Here is a 20,775-nt window from a genome sequence, read left to right as displayed (position 1 = left end):
AAGAATTTCCCAAAATTCCAATATCCAACTAACCGTCTTTTATCGGGAAGCAAGTCTCATTTATTTCATATCTAATCTAATACAATAGTGTATACAATAACCATAATGCACTAATGCTATAACTCACTCGCTCGCCCCCCCCCCTCCCACATAAATGTATTCAGACAAGATACATCAGCCCCCCTGACGAAAGTGCGCCCTTACGCCTTTGGGTTGGGGTGGTTTGGGGCAGTGGAATCAAATAATCATGACCTTTATTTTTGCATTTGGTCAAACAAAGAAAGACATTTGCTTCAGCATAACACAAAACAAAAACAACAACAACAACAAAAAGCTCAAAAATATATCCTGATGCATGCACTGTTGTTACTTGGAACAAATACATTGTAACAAAAGGCGCCATCCTCCCCCTTCCCCCCTCCACCAATAATTAGCACCGGTTCTAATTTGAACAAACTTGAGACCAAAAGTTGGGCCCGGCATTGTTATGTTGCGGGTTATGTTGTTGTGAAGAGGACATGTGGATCTTGAATTCGTCTTTGTCTCCCTTGTTCAAGAGTGTTGATGAGAAGGAAGAGAAGATTAAAGACAGCCTTGATCTTCATAGTTACTTTGCCCCTTCATCCCTCGCTTCCCTTGTCTTTGTTCAACACACAGAGCACCACCGGGCTCGTGCCAGATGACCCCTACTTATGCTAATCCTTCAATAATAGAAATAAAGGAATGAGAGGTGGTCTATGACGGGTTAATTGAAACAGCGAGGGCTTAAACAAATTATAACTTCCAATAAGCGTCCATATGGTTCCTTTGTTTCGAGGACAAGCGGCACGCGACCGGTCCTGGCGGACCAATAAACTCAGTCATTATGCGACTTTCTCTCAGATTGGGATATTACGTAATTGTGGTCCATTCGGTCAGACAAAGAACTAAAAACAGGGGAGGGGGGGGGGGGGGGGTGACGATGTATAAGCTAATGCCGAAATCGCTAATTGGACTCTACAACCCATTTACTGGTGCTGTCTTACTAAATCATTTCAGAGGAAGAAAGAGATGGATGAATTGACCGGGGTCTATATCTATATTTTTACCTCTATAGATTCAGTTGAAATTTCGAACTATACACAAAATAACGTCAATGTGAAGAAGAAAGAAAAATCGCTTCATAAAGCCTAAAACGTTGAGGTTCTTTTTCGCTAGATATTATTCAATACCACAAATCGAACAAGAACAAATTGTGTATATTATATAAATGGTTCGTTGTAATGAAAATCATCTTCAAGCCCGGAGGCTGAATATTTATTGTGTGACTTTTTACAAATTGATACAAAATTAAAATACAATAAATACACGGTGATAAAAAAATTTCAAATATTCGTTCAAGTTCATAGTAAGAATATTAAATATAAAGAAATATATAAATATGTACATGCAATAATATTTCCTCTCCGATATTCATTGTTTTTAACGGGTCGTGTTTGCGATTATATATATCTTTTAAACAATATCTGGGTGTTTGCTGTTCGCATACTATGAAGATTTCTCAAACCGAATGTGGGATACCTGATCTTTATTCGGCATATAGCACCTCCACGGATAGGAATATTTTTGTATAATCATAGCTGTGAAATTTCTTTTATTTTTAATAATGCAAAGGCAAGAAGGATGTCTGGTGAAATAAATCACCTTGTTTGTTGAATAAAATAATGATCGGTTCAATTCGTATAGGAGGCTACATCGAATATAACTAACTAACTAAATAAATGAACAATAAATAATTTAACAAAGATGACTGAATGAATGAATGAAATAGATAAACAAGCAAAGAAATAGATAAGTTGAATAAGATAAATGAATAAGGCAGCTCTGATTAAAACAAATTAAGCAGTTCATAAGTTCATAAAAATAATATCCTGTCAAGTAAAAAGTAAGTGCTGTTTCGGGATTTTTGATTTTCCCCACAGTTGAGAATACTCAATAATCTTTTTTTAACAATGTTATCATTTTTTGTATGTATTTATCTTAAAATATGGCATTATTAATGCAGGCTACATGAGGTGCAGTCCAGCTTGGGGCAGAAATAAATCATTTAGACTATTTATATGCCAGACGAACTGAATGGGGTGGAGGAAGGAGAAGGAGTAGCAGAGTAAGATTTGTATGATGATAATTAATTTCACACAAATATAACCCATTTGTCTATTTTTAATCAAATCAATTTAAATATTTGCCACATTTTTTTGTTTTCTATACATCAAATTTGTTACTTATGATGTATTTTTGTCCAATATATCTTTCCCTTTTATAACCTTTTAATTTATCTAACACTAATTTGGTTTTGTCATGGGCTAGTATATTTCCTTTGTTGTGCAAGTTTTGCCAAATAAATGAGGATGAGCAAAACGATGCTCAACTATTAGGTACATGAAAGACTGGTCATTACTAGTCTCATAAGCATGTCGTTTGCCGAAAGATAAAAAAAAACATGTATGGTGGGAAAAGAAATCGCGTTACCGGCATATCGTGTGAATCATGCAAATAGCGGTCGTATACCGTACTTGGATACTGAGTGTGTGTATAACGTACATGTATGTACTAGTGTGTACAAAAGGTATGACACTGGTCCGTCCGCAAGGCTACACACTATGCCGGTACTGCCGGTGTATATAATCGCAGCGAACTAGCGGAGCATATTTTTCGCTCAGTCATATCTCCGCGAACGCTAGGGAAAGGTAGACAGGAACTCCCCCGGTCTACGTACGGCGTATGTGTGCTGGAACGAACCGCATCGGACTTCGAGTTTGACATCGGAGAACTGAACCATAAGGACACGATTAATGCAACACTTATCAAGATTTCAGTTGGTTGCAGATCACAAGGGTGAGAGAATCTAGCTGTTTTGTTACCACATTAGATGGGGGATATAAAATACGACATAGCATTTCAGTATTCGAGGGCTTTATCACCACCGGAATTGTATTCGAATCTGGACAAGCTGTCTTTGTTTTCTCCAGACTCTCTTACGATGCAAGATGACATGTTGCTTGATAAGAGTGCAGGAAAACTGCCTATGCAGCAGCTATCTCCCAATCCTGACCAAAGTTCAGATAACTCAGAAGATTATTCACAGAGCTCCAAGACAAAGTCCAGAGACTCGAGCCCTTTAACTGTACCTGATAAGAGTAGATCACACCCAAGTCAAATAGATCATCCATCAATTACGTCTGCTCTGTTACAGCAGCAACATCATCAACTTCAGCAGCAGCAACATCAACAGCAGCATCAGCAGCATCAACAACAACAACAGCAGCAACAACAGCAGCAACAGCATCAGCAACAACAGCAGCAGCAGCAACAGCAGCAGCATCTAGGGATTCATCCTCACCAACCTGTGAGTTTGAGTCAGTTGCACCAACAAGAATCAGCCAACAGCGTGATTAGCAGTAACGCAGCTGCAGTTTCCAGTGTATTCAATACCCCCAGTTTCTGGTCAACGGCTAATAATTCAGACGAAACATTCTTTCAGAATATCCCCGCAATGAATGGCGCCATGCATCAGTTTCAGAATTTCCCTGTAAATTCTTCTCCTCTATTCAGTCCGACATTGTCGCCTCAAGCCCAGCTCAACATGCAGCAGGCAGCCCACAGACGCAGTCTACCCCCTCAGCCGAGCACCCCCCAGCAGAACCTTTTCCCCACATCAAGCCAGCTTCAGCAGGCACAGTTACAAGCTGGAAACCTCCTTCTAGCAAACAAGCATCTGAGTTGGAACGCTGGTCAGCCAACATCTTGGAACAGCGCAGCCCAACAGAGCTTGCAGCAGCAGCAGTCTAACCCGTGGGGCACGGTCGGCTCACCTTCATCAGCCGCCCAGACGAATCACCATCGTCGATCGATGCCACCGCTGTCAACCCCAAATGTTAACCAGTCGACACCAAGTCCCAACTCTCTGGGGTTATCGCCAAACAAGATGAAGCCGGCCAGCAGCAACCCCATCATCTCTCCTCCCAAGTTCCATCGCAGTACTTCTCTCCCTGGAAAGAGCTTCTCTCAATCACAGCCTCATCTGCCTTCGACTGCAGGATCTCACCCTACCCATCAGGGACAGAGGCAGGCCTATGACTTTGGCAGAGACGTTGGAGGAGATGCTAACCATGGCCATGCAACCCACAATGGCACTCAGAATGGCACTCACCATCTCTCTAGTAATAGCACCCTGTTTCCATTCCAGGTGAGATATTTTTTTTCCAATTGATATAATTCTTTGAAAAATAGATTTATGCAGATTTCTACTTTCTGCCTTACTTTACTTTTTATTTCATTTCATTTCATTGTATTAATTTCATTTTATATCTACAGTGTAGATCAATATTTTTCGGAAAGGGGGGGGGGGGGGGGGTAATAGCCAAATTAACATGTTGAGTCCATTATTCATAAAAAAAACATCCAATGACAGCATACTCATTACTTGCATTAGACCATCATAGACCTAAGTCATTAAACTTTGCAGACATCCGTTTGAAACACATTTAATTTTATGATATTTACATGTCCGTACATGTTTTAGTAGCACACTTTAGTAGTGACATACTTTCATATGAAGGCATAAGACATTCTTCAAAAAATCTCTATAATATGAAGTTGTGAAATTGTTCAGAGATTTTTTCTCTTCAATTATGGCCACAAACATCTGTGTACTCTGTGTACATGTAGATCACTGTATCACTGATACAGTGATATCAGTAATTTATTCAGAACACAACAATACCACCGAGTATCACACTCGTAACAGCCATTCCTCAACACTTCATTGAATGAATTATCATAACAAACTGAGAAGCAGAAAATACTGTGGAATGTGAAATACCAGGGCAATAAGTGCAATGAAATTAAAAAGAAGAAAGGAAAACATCTTGTTTACATGTTATGCTATGGAAGGGCAATGCAGGACAGAAGAGCAGGACAGAAGAGCAGACTCCTTCCATACTATAACATGTAAACAAAGTGTTTTTCTGTCTTCTTTTTAATATCATTCCACCTGTCTGTCCTGACATTTCACATTCTACCACATTTTATCATTAACAGTCATTATGATAATTCTTTCAATGAAGTGTTATCATAATAATCACCTCAGCCTTTGACTTTTAGTATCAGTTGACAGACCAGACAAGATAATATGGATGTACTCTGTAGTTCAACACATATTTTATGGCCTTGATTCATGAAAAATAAAAAAAACATGTGATGATGTGAGTGTGCCAAGTGGATGCCTTATTACTGTGTGAATGCCTTATTACTGTGTGAATGCCTGGCTATGTATGGTATACAGACTGCATTACTGTACAAGTATACACGTAGGCCTACTATTTTTAGGTTTCTACCATTTATTTGACTCCATTCATGATTACCGGTACATATGAAGATACTACCATTGTTCACCACCCTAGTTGACTTTGTTATTCAGGCCCAGAAAGCAGTCATTCAGAACCAACTTTAAGGCTTCAATGATCAAATACCCTCTTTCAGAGAAATGCATTGCATACAACTTGCATAGTTGCAATATTCACAACAATACATAAGCTAAGTATAGACTACAATTACCTATCAATCATGGAATAGGGTAGAATACCATGGGTTGTCAATTTTGTCATGGTCATACAGCATGTACATGTAATGTAGACTTAAAATCTAAAATTGTGCATTAGAATTATGTACACTGTAGGTTTTGACTTTTTATTAACAATTGACATTTAATTTTGGCTCTTCTTTCCATAAAAAATCAAACAATTTAAGTTCACTTTACATAGAAATTTTTCGAATATTCTGATATTATGCTGTATTCACGAAAATTTAAACCTAGTCCAGTAAATTAAATGCACATGAAATTAGCAACAATTAATTACATTGCTATGGTGTCACTCAAAGTATCCCTCCAACCCAGTAAGAATATATAAATTAAGATTTTTAATTATTTTGGAAGGGGGTCTGGATTGAACAATTTACAGTCTCATCAGTCTGTATGCATGAGCCCCATGTAAAAACTTCCAACATTTTTTGGGGTCCAGACTTCGATTTTTGGGTGCCCATGTGATGTCCTGGGTACCTGTTGGTGTTGAGCCCTGTCTATTGTTATCCTCTCTCAATTTTTGCTGCCTGCCATTTAAAATTTTCTCATGGAATGATGGAAAACATGCTTCTATTGTTCTAAGATGGGACAATGTTCATTTACATTTGTTGCAATCCCTTGGCCCCATTCAATACAACCCTAGATACTACCAGTGACTGTATGCCAACAGTATAGAATCTTAATAATGAAGAAAATAGATTAAAATTAAATATGCATGTACATGTACATGTAGGCCTACATTGAATGGTGCTGTATACAATGCTACAACAATATGCCTGTGTTACACAGTGCGTCGTATGGGTTATTATGCTAATGTATTCCTTACCAGCAGGTTTTTTTAAACCCTTTTGTTTACCAAGCCCTTTGTTGAGCTCTTTGTTTCAACATATGTGCACCATGCACAGATGATCATTTTCCCAAGGAATTTCATTCTTTCAAAGATAAAGATAAGTTAATTTAACCTAATACGGGCCTAGTTTATCACCACAGGAGTTAATTGTGGTGGTGTGGAACAAAGGAAAAGTGTAGTAAAAGCTGTGGATCATTCCCATAGCAGATTTAAAGGGCGGGTCTAATACTACTCCTGGTAAGGGTGAATGTTTACAAACATTCCCATTCTTTGAATTCCTGTGTGGAAGATTATCAAGTATATTTACAAATGTCTTATGAGAAAAAAAATTGCTCTTGAAATGTTTCTATTTCTAGTCTCTTTTGTCAAATAAGACTAAAAAACATTTACATTTGTGGACCATATCATGATGCTACAGTCTTGTGTTGTCCCATGTACCCACATCTTTGTCCAGTGATTTCTGTTGTTTTTCAACAGGATCTAGTGTTTGCTCTCATTCTTATAAATCCAGCCATACCTAGTCATTCATACATTTATTTACAAGTTAATCAGCCATGCAAAATAACCTCTTTATAGTTTGCAATGTTGTATGCGTGAATGAACAGGAATCCACTCTATCTTTAAGGCCAACAATACATAAAACTTATTCACCTCAGACCTGGCACATGCATAAAATTAATGCTAGGCTAGCTAGGCTTTGCGCCAGTGCATTCCTCCAGCATTCTGTTTGTACATTGACCAGTATGCCGTTTGCTATGCTTGTCAGGGGTACGGTATACAAGGCACATCTCTCTGCTTAGAAGAATACCAAGACAAGCATCCTGAGAATGTAACATTCCAAGCAAGCTTTCATTTTGGCATTTGAGGACAACTACTGGGCTAGTAATCCAGCGATATATTCCTCAATGCGTCTAATGCTTACTGACAGGGATGGTGACTCTTGCTTTTGTCTATAGGGATAAAAGAATTTCTCAAACAGATATTCAGCTTTAGCCTTAGGATTGAACAATTATATTACTTGTTTCTATAGATTGTCCAAATTAATCTTAGCGATCATACTAGATCAGTGTATGTTTTAACCTAGATCCCACTGTTATTTAGGACTAGATGTTTTTCTCTCACATATTTCAGACATTTCATGTGTACATGCATGTACAGTGTACATGGACATCATTACATTGTAGGCTACATGTGTCTAGGTTATAGTTCTTATTTAGTGGCCATCAGACTGATTACCAGATTATTCAGATTTAACAAACATATTTCTATCCTGTTTGGCTATTGATGTATTTCCGAACTTGAGCTTTCTTTCTCCAAACCCATAAATCCAATTTTCCTTGCATGATTTCTGGGAAAATAGTGTGGGAGTTGCGATGAGAAGGCAAAGTAGAAATAAGCAATTGAAACAGAGCAAAGGAAATACAGTCATATAAGTAAAGTTAGAGTGATTAACATCTAAACAGTATGCATCATGTGTTGCTTGTTGAGGATGTACCTTATAATGAGGGGACGCACAAAGGGGAAAGGGGGATATATGGAGGAGCTTACACTCTTACAGAGGGCATGCATGGGGGTTGAAGGCAGGATGAGATATAATGAAAATGAAAGAGACAAAGCACTGTAAGTTAGGTCTTTCCACAGACACAAAGACCCTGTAGAAATCAAAGACAAAATACCCAGGTTGTTGGCCTACACATGTATGTATATTTAGGCCCACAGATTACTTCATATTTACTGGTGCGACTTGAGACTAATTGATCGCATTTATGTGCAGGGGTAAATGTCAAGTTCATTTGATTTATTGCTCATAAGAGCGCTCTCAGCACAAGTACTACCAGTATATTGCTTTAAAAAAGTCTGGAAGTGTTTTTAAAAAAAGCCAACATAATTTTTTGACATTCAAGTTTACTCCTCCAACCATTACCTACTGTCACAGCATTCACAACTCCATCAAAAACAATATATAAGTCAAATGCTATGAGCACTTGATTGTCATCAAAATATGTTCGCATTAGCTTTGCCAATTTGGTACCCACACCTTTCTGACATACTTTATGTATCATTTATGATGAACACATACAGTCTTCTGCATGTAGCTCCATCCATATGGTACTAATAGTAATATTAATTTTCTTCAAAAACATTGAAAAATATTTTGAAAGAACCATGCTTCAATAATATTCCTGATAATAGATTATGTAAATTAAACCCACCTGTACATTTATAATCTGTTCAATAAATTTTGTGCAAGGATTCTCTAGTTTTGTAAGTTAGTAACAAAACTTTGAGTACCCTAGGAATCATGGGATTTATGGAAATTTTGTCACTGCATTGGGTGCAGAATCTTTTGTGGACGGTCTTCATTTTCAAATACATTTACGATTTGATTTATTATTATATTTTTTAATTTGATTTTTTATAGGATAATCCTGGTCATCAGACCCAGAACACAGGCATGGATCATCTCAAACTGGCCTCCCTGGAACATCAGCTATTTGACATCATGCGTGGCACAGACCAACCTTCAATGGAATTCAACGCTCCTCGTGGTACATGTGAGTATCTCCCTATAGTCACATGTGTTGTTGTTGCCGGGTCATGCACATTTGTTTACATAGATCTGTACACTGTACTCTTCCAATGATGGCCCCCCATCTTGAAATGGAGGAAGGAAGGGGATAACTCTAATGAGCTCTAATGACCTAGTATCCTCACATAGGTACAAGCTACAGTATACACTGTAGCACGCTGTAGAGATTTGAATACTACATGTACAAACATTGTATGTGTGTACGCACATGTACAATGTAGGTCTGCTACATTGTAGGTAAATGTTAACATGCCATTAATTGTATCTGTACATTCTCTACATGAAGCTGATAGGAGACATATGGGCCTACACTGTACATGCAGGATCTGCATTCTGCCAGCAAATTCCAAATAGGCTGGAAACAAGTTCACATCTTCATGCACCTAAAGAAGCAAATTTTCTATATTTTGCCTAAGGTCTTAGCCTAAATTACTAAACAAGTTTTTCTGCTTTGTTTGTTCTTCTGTGTGATGTCTGTCTCTGTACATGTATGCTTGTCTTCTCGTCTTTTTAAGAAGGCAATACACATTCAGCTGTCAACAGTGTCCATGAATGCCCTGTAGGCCTATTTCTTTTCTGTCTTCATGTCTATCTCTCTTTCTATCCACCCACCCACCCCCTCCCACTCTATTCCCCAATTCAGGTTATTCTGTATGGCAATATGTGAAGGATTCATTTCATGACGTACAAGATGTAGACTCGGGTACTGCTCTTAAACTGAATACTCATTACAATATTCCTTAGTTGGTTTTGAAAGAGGTCTAACTTCTAAGTTAATTCTTGTGATAAAGTGAACTCTAGTTGACCTAATTGAAACAAGCTCAGGTGTATTAAACTGGGTGTTCAGTAGAATTTGGGCCCCTGTGAACTTACATCTAAAAGGAAGTTACTCAAGTCGTATAGTGGTGCAATGTACAGTCAAGGTTAAAAGTTGATATTCAGCTGGTGTGAAATGTTTTCACATTTTTACACATTTTCATGTTTCTTCCTACATTTCTTTGATTAAAAGCGACTAAAGCAGGCCTTCTCAACTAGTTTATTAGAAGCGCCAAAACAAAAATTTATTGAGGTTGAAGTGCCAACCTGTATGTTTGGTGAATGCGAGGGAGCGTAGCGACCGAGCCGATACTGGGTGGGGTCCAGGGGCAAAGGCCCCGGAAGCTAGTGGATTTTAGGGCGTTTTTAAGGCCCAGATGTGGCATTTTTAACACCTTTTTGTTCCATAAAACATCAATCATAATTTCATATTGATGTGAAATAATTACTATAATTCCTGGCTAAAATCTACACTGGAAGTCAATTTATATGTAGTTATTTTGGTGCAATAAACACGGAAAATGTCAAAATGAAGTGAAAATCAAACATACAAAATGGCTTGCTTACATTTTGGGCTCAACTTCGACTGCGACTTTTTGATTTTGCTGAGTTTTTTATTTCGAAATATAATTTTTTAATTTGTTCTTTCTTTAATTTTTAATTTTTAAATTTTTTTAATTTATTTTTTATTTATTTTTTGGAACAGCCGCGCGCCACTCTGACTGACCGCAAGCGCCACAAGTGGCGCGCGCGCCGCCAGTTGAGAAGGCCTGGACTAAAGTATGGTACTTTTGGAAGGTGGAAGATATTTTTAAAGTTATAGACATGCAGGTCAAACATTTTCACATCTGGGAGTATACACTATTCACATCAACTTGGCACTGGAAATTTAAATACAACTACTTCTCATACATACTCGTAGATGTACATTTATGACCCCCTCCACACCTAGCCCCCCCCCCCCCCCCAGGGAATCTGAATCTGTTGATATTCATCTTGTTTGTGCTCATGTTCACTACTTACTATCAAGATTATCGTGATAGTATGTTAGTCTGAGAGTTGCACGTGCCAGACAATTTACCACTTTCCTGTGCCCTTAATGATTGCTTCTGCCTACTCATATTTAGTCACAGGAATGAGGGGGGGGGGGGGTTTAGGTGCTGTGGTAGGTTTTTCCTGGGATAGAAATAGAGCACGGAACCATGTAGCACACACACAGGCTCAATCAGATGTGATTGACTCATTGAACTCACCACCATACTCTCACTAGACTATTGTCACACTCTACAAATACTTGCAGCTATCTCTCAGTGGAATAAGTTTGATAACTCTCAAAATAACTGGTGTTGAAAGAGCCCTGCTAGCTAGATTGGGAATTGATAAAGACATACATTCATGCACAGTGTACATTACATGCATGCTCTTTATGACGGGCCAAAGCAAGGGATCATTATCTGGTCAAAGAAAATCTCATACGGCGACCCAGCTTGCAGGTGTACCTGCAGGCTTTACATGTACCAGGTACATGTTATTAGTTAGGTCCAGGATGTTTTAATAGCAATTTGATATAGGCATACAAGGTCTTTGTTACTACGTTATTTACTAGTGGTCAATATTTTCCTATTATGATGGTTACCATCATTTGTACTGTAATGTATACACCGGAAATGTTCTCGTCTTGGAGAAAGGGTCAGTTTGAGAACATGCACATGTTGGCCTAGACAAAAATAAAGTGTGAGCCCATAGGTCTACTACGCTTCTTGTAAGCCTTCATGTGTAAATTATATGCATTGTACAACTTTTGAATGATTTGTTGTACATGTATATCAGTTGACCGTTGAACTGCCATGTGGTCTGTCTCAAATGTATTCTTTTTTGTTCTTTAAATCAATATATAACAATTGAATATCACCCTCTATTCTTATTTCTGCTGTCAAATACAGAAGGACATGTAGATCTTCTTTGTTCACATTCAATTATTTGGGGTTTTTCAACTGCTTTGTGGTTTGTGTTTATGTATTACCTCAAGGTACATGCATTGTAGGTTGCAGACATTATTGATCTATGTACAGAGTAAAATGCTCAACACATGCCCATGAATTATGCCACTGTCAATTATTATATGGGCCCTGGCTTGTTTGCAGGGAGAGTGGCAGTATGGTGGGCATTATTCTAAAGCGTAAATTATTGATTAGTTATGTTGTTTTGCTCTGGGAGCTTTGAGTGGAACGTCCCATTTGACTTTGAGTATGTTCATCTCTTGATCTACTTAAAAGAATAGACTTGTAGGCCCACAAGTATTAAACCTACTATGCAAAACACTTGTATTCCTATTTCATAAAGACCCTGTATCTATACAGCCATTATATGTATGCACATGTGTTTCACTGTATAGACCTACATGTACATTGAACATTATACTCAATTGTACTGGGCACTATATGCTCTCTGTGCCTGCATATTTAGTATCCTGCAATACATCAAACTGTATGACCTGTATGGTTTTTCCCTGTTTCACCAGAATATACAGGTTCTTATACATGATCCTCCTTTATTATATTCAATTGTAAAAATTGATTCCTTTTTGTAAATATATACTGTAGGTCTAAATAAAAAAATAAAAAAAAGAGGAGAAAAAAAGAAAAGAAAGTTCCTATTAAAACAGAAATGTTTTACATGTACATTGACTATCATCATAACAAATTATATGTATCTCACTGCGGAGAAGCTTGAGAGAAAACACCTAAATTTTTCTTTAAAAACATTATTGCACACTTAAAATCCAGAGAAATACATACATAAATTATTTAAAAGTAATCCATTGTTTGAACATGACTGCCAGAAGGCTGAAAGTTGGTTTGATTAGCAACAATGCAATATCGATATATATTGAGCTCACAACTTGTACAGCATTAAAAATAGGCCTAAGGCTAAATACACTGTATGTACAACGTAGTGGGCTCTTGGTAAAAACTATTTGGTACTTTGGTAGTACTCTATTTGCATGCCTACGTGTAGGCCCACATAGTTGACATACAATAGATCAGTTGTAGTAATAGTCAAATATTTCAACACATCTTTTGCACATATTTACACTGCATTTATGCAATTGACATAGTAAACCATTCTTTAGTCTTTACATTGTATTTCAAAATGTTCTATCATATTTTGTTTTGGTTCGTGTAATTTACCCCATTGGGATTCCATGCATCGTATTTGTGTAATGAATACAGTGGAGCGTTCATTGACGTCATCCACTCTTTAGATGACATGCATGCATACATCAATCATGTCTGGTTGGAAGTGCTGCTTCCACAAACATTGCTCTCAATCTCATACATTATCTCCTGATGAGGGAGATGGCATGCCATGTTTTAATTACACTGTAGATGTATATCATCCTGAAATCATGCATGAATTCAGTAAGAGATAACTAGAGGCTAATGTTAATCTAGGGTTTAGTCATGAAAGACATTACAGCATTACAGTCCTTTTCAATCAAAAAAATTATAGCAACAGTACATGTGCTGTACATATTTCAACATTTTAATTACATCGTGTGGCATATTATGTACTGAACTGTTCAGTTTACTTGTATTCAGCTGTATATTGAAATAGATAGATCAATAAACTGTAGGTGCAATTATTCATTCATTAAAAGTGCTATGCAAGATGATTAGATTTGAAACTCTTGATACATTTTAAAATAAGCTGTTAGCTGTTTTTTTCTTTTCATTTTAAATAAGTTTCGGTGTATTGAACGTACATTTTCCATTTTGTCTTTCAACAAATTACCCCAATCTCTAGGGAGCTCAGCTTTGTTCCCAGGCTCTGATAATCTTCTGGATGATGGACGTCATGACCAGATTGTCCCCTCCCTCAGCTCACCAGGTCACATCTCACCCCGCTCTATAGAGTACCCTGGAGAAAGGTATTCCAGGAAGGTGTTTGTCGGAGGACTTCCACCTGACATTGACGAAGGTAAGCATACTCATTTCGGGAATTAGGTTCAACAGTTTGACATATTTAATGGACTATATTATAAAAAGGCTAAGTGCTAAGTCATCTTGTGTCCAGTATGTTACAAAGAAGTGTGGTAATATGAACAGAAATTAACATTACAGTATTATTTTACTGTATGTCTCACCAGATAAAAACTCAAGGCTTGCAAAGCAATTTAAATCATCAGTGACTACCATAAACTTTAATGTGGTCATGATGGTACACAATAGATAGATTTGACTTGCCCCCAAATAATATTGACTGAGTTTTATGAGTTTAAAAAATGTCAAATTATGATTCCATCAGCTAAAGATTCTAACAGAAGTACAATTATTTTGCGGTTTTCCTTACAACTGTAACTGTGCAAGCATGCCCCCCCCCCCCCTCCGCCCCACACACTGCCATTGTCATATCTACATGTATTACCCCATGTGCATTGGACCTTGATATATGCTTTAAAAATTCATTAGCATTTGTTTCTCTGCTCAGCATGAGACCATAAATAATATGCATGATGTAAGTTTGCTACATGTATATCTTGAAGGACATTGCAGTAGTTTGAACCTGAAGAGCAAGGCAATGTCACGTGAAATTGGGTTGACACTTGGGAGTGGAAATGTAAATAATAGTTATGGTATTTTGGGACTATGATGAATGTGCCTAGTTTTCCAATTTGGGCATTTCTGCATGAAGGTCATTCTGGGAAGGCCCATGCATTTCTGTTGGCTGCGCTTTAAATCCCTTTTACTTCTTGTTAATACTATAATTTAAAATCATGAATAAGTGATACAAGTGATGCTTTTCTCAGATGCACTGTACAAGTGTACATAAAGTGTTTTTTTTATTGTTGATATTCAAAAGAAAACTAAATTTGTAAGTAGCAAACTTGCTTTTAGTTTCTAAAAGCTAAGAGCTAAACTGCATATTATTTCACTTGAATTGACCAATAGAAAAGAGTGTTTGAATTGATTGAAAACAAATCTTGATTTTATATGCTTGAACTGCAAGGAGATTAAAAATTTAAAAAATGATTATCAATACCAATAATACAGTTTGAATGACTTTCAAGTTATATCGGTTATTGAAAAAAATACCTGTTATATTCTGGGATGATTGCAATCCTGTTTGATGGACAAGCCAAACATACATGTAGGTCTTGGTCCAGTGAACGTGTACATGTACAGTACATAAATACCCACCTCCCACTTATGTCAATATCGATTTTGTTCAGAACTAAATATGATGGATTTGTACTTGTTCAAAGCTTACATACAGCCATACAATAGAAGTACATGTACATTTTGTGAAGAAGTTTGAACAGCTAGAACAAACCTGCATTACTAATCCACTGGAGGAGGTCTGGAATTACCTGCATTGCACAGGGTGTGTACAGAGTCATTGCTGTGGTGCTAAGACAAACATGAATTACCTGTAGCACAAATATGAACTCTGAACTCTACCCAGATCAATTCTCATTGGGTCGCAAGTACTGTTGCTCTAGATAAAACACAGGAATCAAATTGCCTAGTCACCTCATGCAAGCGTGGCTTCTTTAGGGGATCATTTCTTTGCTTGCTTGTTAGGTCCATGTTAGGATCATGGACCAATCACGAAGTACATGATATACATGTACATGTACATGTGTATTATATTTATAGGTCTATGGTTGCGCTGCTTGGGAAAACATTCATATTAGACTGCAATTCAGTATGCTGGCAAATGAGATATGAAATGAAAAAGAATGTCATAAGATCAATATATGAACATGTTTTTGTTGTGTATTTGTTCCATTCTAGATGGTTAATTGTTTTGAAATAAATGTTTTTAAATTAATAGTCTAACAGACAATATGTTGCTTTTGTCAGTCTCCATGACAACAGATATTAAAATACTTGTACGTGTTTGATTTGCAAGGTTCTCTCTCTCTCTCTAAAGACTCTATTGTCTGCTACGTTTATTAATATCTCCTCAAGTCTCGGTGAGAATGCATCAAATTTCGTCTACTGGATAGAAAAAATCACTTTATTTCATTTCAAAAGGTTAATGAATTATGAGGTCATCAGTCTTAAGCATGGGACATCTTGTGTAGCACAGCATTCAGCTTTCACACAAGATCTACTCCCTCCTACAAAATATATAAAGACCCAAAGAAAAAAAGGAAAAAAGCAAGCATAAATTTGTAATTCTATTTCCCTGATATTCAGCTACATGATGCATTTAAATGCGCTAAGTTATTGTAAACTAAATGTTTACACCAGAATATTTTTCATATTCAGCATCCAGCTGAACATGTATTGAATGTAATGTGCATATACCGGTACATAAACGCCATTGTGTTATACAATATGTACATGTATAAAAGACTGAACATGTTCAATTTTAACCTTTTTATTTTTCTTTATCTTAATTTGTTTATAGATGAGATAACTGCCAGCTTTAGACGCTTTGGAAGCCTGGTTGTTGACTGGCCTCACAAGGCAGAGAGCAAATCATACTTTCCTCCAAAAGGTCAGTTTATGAGGGATTATATTTCCTACCCACCCACTCTTTCTCTCTCTCTCTCTTTGTTTTTTGTCTCTGTCTCTGTCTGTCTGTCTGTTTCTCTCTCTCTCTCTCTCTCTCTCTCTCTCTCTCTCTCTTTCTCTCTCTTCTTTTTCATTTTATGATAATATCCTTTGAACATGCATAGTTAATGTTATTTATTCAGGTAGGGTTACAGTGAATTGGTAATTGTATCGCCCACACACCCAATTCCTGTATCTCCCCTTCATCACCACCAGACCGTAGCATTCATTCATTAATTTAGGTACGGTATAGATTCTGAATTGACTCCGCATTTCATAGGCATGTGTACTGTACACTAATTAAGTGGGTACTTTTTTTATGTGAGATTCTGCTGTGGGATGCACAGTGTTTTAATTGGATTCATATTTTGTGTGTTTGAAGCCAGAGGGGCGTTAACTCTGTGTTTCAGTATGTGAGTGAATGCCCTTCTTGCTCCAAACAGACGATCTGATACACAGTGTACAGTGTATGCTGGCATTTTGAATGACCCTAGTTGGTATGCTGACTGTAGCTTGGTTGAAACTACAGTCCAGACAAGATAAAAATGCCTGTCTATTAAGAGCACTTAGATAGATTGAAGTGAGATACACATACATGTACATGTAATGACAGTTTAGCTGTCCGCAGAGTATTAGGATTAAGCCATTATTATTTGTTCTCCCTTTGCTTAAATAAGACACAATCAGACCTGTCAGTATGAAAGAAAAGCAAATTTGTGTAAAGTAGAGGTTTTCCCCATTCACACTCTTATTTGTGTGATAAGATTAATTTGTCATGATTAAAGTTATCTTGGTTAAAAATTAAAAGTTGTATTTATTCTATTTGATAAGTATTTTGGTGAAAAGTATTGGTCTCATAATCATTAGTGTCATCAATGTCAACCAAAAAGCGGAGTCTGGAATCTCGTAAGTTTTTCATTAAAAAGATTCTTTTAAAATCGAAAATAAGATGAGATTGATTTTAGTAGAGGTGTATGCTGAGCTGAAGTAGCCTACATTTGCAATATATATGATTTTGCACTTTAATAATTGTATATTTACAAAGAAAAATACAAAGTTAGCTTAAAACAAGCTTAACATGTTATATGTTAGAAAATAGGTCTCCAGTTTATATGTAGGGCCATCATGAGAGCACTTTGAATGATTATACACACCAGTAATGATTAAGAATACCATTTAGGGTCCTATTAACCTTTGCCAATTGTTTCCCATTCCTCTTAATCTCTATTGTACAAGCATATCTAACAATTGCACAATCACTGCAGGAACCTTAGCAGAAAGATAAATCGTTGTTCTATAACTTTTGTCAATATACACCTGACCCACTTTGATAAGCTTCTGTTCAGAGAGTGCAGGCAGAGTACACAAACTATTGATATGCGCCTTTGTGATATTGATGAAATATTACCCTTGCCTCAGATATCTTTCAAAAATTATGTAAACCAGAGATTAGATTTACATTCTATATCTCAAATGTTTACTTTGTACACTCTCTGAAGTTTGCACTACCCTCAAATAAGCCAGAAGTACAATACAAGTATATTTCTAATTTTCAGGCATACACTTGAAAATATAATACATGCATAATTACAATACTTTGGTTTAATTATCATATAGTTAAAGAAAATTGTATCATTTAAATACTTAATTTGGTAGATATTATTGTGATTAATTGCTATATGTGTGCGACATTCAAGCATTGAAATCAACTAGATATACAGCCTGCATGTAGCATACTATTGTGGTTCAAAATGTCCATTTATGGGCATCCACAAAAGTAATGAAAACTCAGGCATTGCTGGTATGCTTTTGTGTGTGTGAGTGCATTGCAAATGCCCAATCTCAGTATGTTTGTAAAACAAGCTGGTGTTAGGCTGTGTATATTTGTGTGTGCTCTTCTATCTCTTCTCCTTTTTCAGTTATAACATTGAAATTCAAGTTGGCAATGAATTTATTTTAATTTAGTTCCTATTTAAGGCAGTGTTATGAAATGAAAACTCTATGTGATATGCATGAACCTTGCCAGTATATTGTTGAAATGTTAATTTTTTTTATGATGATAGTGGAGCTTGTGATGATGGTAGAAGAAATTGAGTCATCAAACTATCTTGTTTGTTGGATTTTGTTAATTATTCATATATATTTATTTATGTATTCATCATTTTATGATAGGTTTTAATTCCTCATATTGTGTTTTAAAACCCAGTAGTTAGATCAGCCTTGCACAAACAAACCTCTTTAATCGTAACTTAAAAATTGATTTAAAAGGTCACTTTGTGTTATAGACATATAGTTTCAACATGTTTACGTTTCATCCATATCACTATCAGCACAATAGTAAAGGTCTGGGGAGTTTAAATGCTATTTAAGATAAGCACAAGATACTGCGCTATTATCTCTAGTGCTCCAGGATTGGTTGATGTTTGTTAAGTGCAGATATCTATATATACCTGGATCCTCAGATGAACTCTGATGCTGGTAAAGATGCCCGACTAAGTAGGCCAAATATTGCATCAGGGTTGTCTGTAGCAATTGTTTTGTCCTTCACTGTCTTGCCAACCTTTATTAAAGGGATCCGGTAACTTTGTCTCAGATTCTGAAACAAAATCCTCGATTTAGCTCATGTTGCAATGATAATTATGAACCTTTAGGTCAGTCAGGAACCCCATGACTTTTACAAGCCGATCGCCTATCTGATTATCAACATATTTATGATTGGAAATCGAAATCAAATTTTGCGTTTTCCTAACAGTTTTCATAACACTACAGTCTATTGGGGAAAACAAGTATTGTAAAACCGGTCACTCAAAAGATTCTTACTTTTTTAGGCACTTCTTAATCATTTTGAAGCGCCATTTTTTTAGTGCTCCAATATTACACCATATCAAAGACACAGACTGATACCATGTAGGGCCATGCATCTCAGATTTAACATTGTTAAACGATGCCTTTAAGATAGTTGTCTGCAGTAAGTGCCCTGTATTACTTTACAAGGGCAGTATACCCAGTTAAGAAAAGTAGGCCAGACCACCCGAGTCATGACTTTTTGTTTCATGGGCCCTTTTATGGTGTTGCACCACTCTTGAGCCTGTGCTCAGATACATGTGATGTTAGGCTTGTTCACATTCACATACGGTACATGTATGTAGCCTTTAGAGTGGTGGTTAACCATAACTTTGTGTTCTTTGAAGTGTAATAATGGCAAATGGGAGTGAGAAGAAAGTATCTGTACACAACAAATGTCCTATGTTTATGTCAGTTTATTTTGCCCCAGCTGCTTACCAAGGCATCCATGTATGGGAACAAGTTTTAAGATTAAAATATAAAAAAGTACAAAAGCATACAGTAATATCTATAAATGGGAATGCGCTATAGACTTTGTACAAGTCTAAAGTGTAATTTTCAGTTTTCACACATTGTGAAATCTGGAAAGATTCAATTCTCAAATAGAAAAAAAAAAATCATCTGTATATAGATTTCTAAACGTAAATGGTAATTTTGGCGTGATTTGTTTTTCTTATCGATAGTTTTGTGCAGCATTATTTTTCACAATGAATATGGTTCAGGTTATGAACCTAAGATTCATTTTTTTTTTTAAACTTCTGTGTAAAAATATTACAAAATAGATGGATTTCTAAACTTGCCTTGAGAGTTTGAGAGATTCTTATTTTTTTGCTATGAAAGGTTGGCAGGTATGATTATATATGTCGGGTTATCATGAGGAAATGTTGTGTTGCTACTACTATCATTGAAAATGTCATTTTAAATTACCTCTTGATTTTTGTCATAGGTTATGCATTCCTGTTGTTCCAAGATGAGAGGTCAGTCCAGGCTTTGATAGATGCATGTATCAAGGAAGAAGACAAGCTCTATCTCTGTGTGTCAAGCCCGACTATCAAAGACAAGCCGGTGAGTACTTGCTCAATCGTACAATCGGTACACTACATTATGCAGAATATTATGTATGCAGGGTGGTTCACAATCAAGGAAGGAGTATGAGTTGATGTGTGCAAAGCGCCAAGTCTCTTGCAGCCAGATTCCAGGGCCTGCAGAAGGGCTTTGGAAGCTCTAGAATTCTTAGATACCCTCAGATGAAATTTCTTACTGATATTTTAGAAATAATTTTGGTTGAGAATGTGATTTTCAAACCTGTCACTCTTATGTGTATGTGTTATAACCCCTTGTGGACCATTCTGCGCTAGAAGGGCATTAACTCATGTCATATTACACAGAGTTAATGTCCTTCTTGCTCTTCAGAGATGATATTCACTGTATTGTGTTTGCTTGTACAGGCAAGGCTCTCCACTTGCAGGTTTCACAGTGCAGATGA

The 20,775-nt window shown here is 36.7% G+C and overlaps 1 protein-coding gene across 3 annotated transcripts in view; it reads left to right on the top strand.

Moving 5' to 3' along the window:
* The first annotated feature begins 2,550 nt into the window (after positions 1–2,550).
* The window catches only part of LOC584322 (cytoplasmic polyadenylation element-binding protein 2), a 36,055-nt gene continuing 17,830 nt past the window's right edge, over positions 2,551–20,775 (top strand). The window contains exons 1-6 of one of the 3 annotated variants that reach the window (XM_030986226.1): positions 2,553–2,877; positions 3,595–4,228; positions 8,896–9,028; positions 13,687–13,860; positions 16,300–16,389; positions 20,236–20,354. In XM_030986226.1, coding sequence (XP_030842086.1) covers positions 3,626–4,228; positions 8,896–9,028; positions 13,687–13,860; positions 16,300–16,389; positions 20,236–20,354 — 1,119 coding nt within the window. In that variant the 5' untranslated portion in view covers positions 2,553–2,877; positions 3,595–3,625. Of the gene's footprint in view, positions 4,229–8,895; positions 9,029–13,686; positions 13,861–16,299; positions 16,390–20,235; positions 20,355–20,775 lie in introns of all 3 variants that reach the window. The other 2 variants (XM_011663339.2, XM_011663340.2) reach the window with 2 other exon arrangements.

Source organism: Strongylocentrotus purpuratus, unplaced genomic scaffold, assembly GCF_000002235.5.
Source record: "Strongylocentrotus purpuratus isolate Spur 01 unplaced genomic scaffold, Spur_5.0 spur5_scaffold_15, whole genome shotgun sequence".
Taxonomy (NCBI): domain Eukaryota; kingdom Metazoa; phylum Echinodermata; class Echinoidea; order Camarodonta; family Strongylocentrotidae; genus Strongylocentrotus; species Strongylocentrotus purpuratus.
The sequence above is the reverse complement of the archived record's forward strand: the minus strand, read 5'-3'. Positions and strand labels throughout refer to the sequence as shown.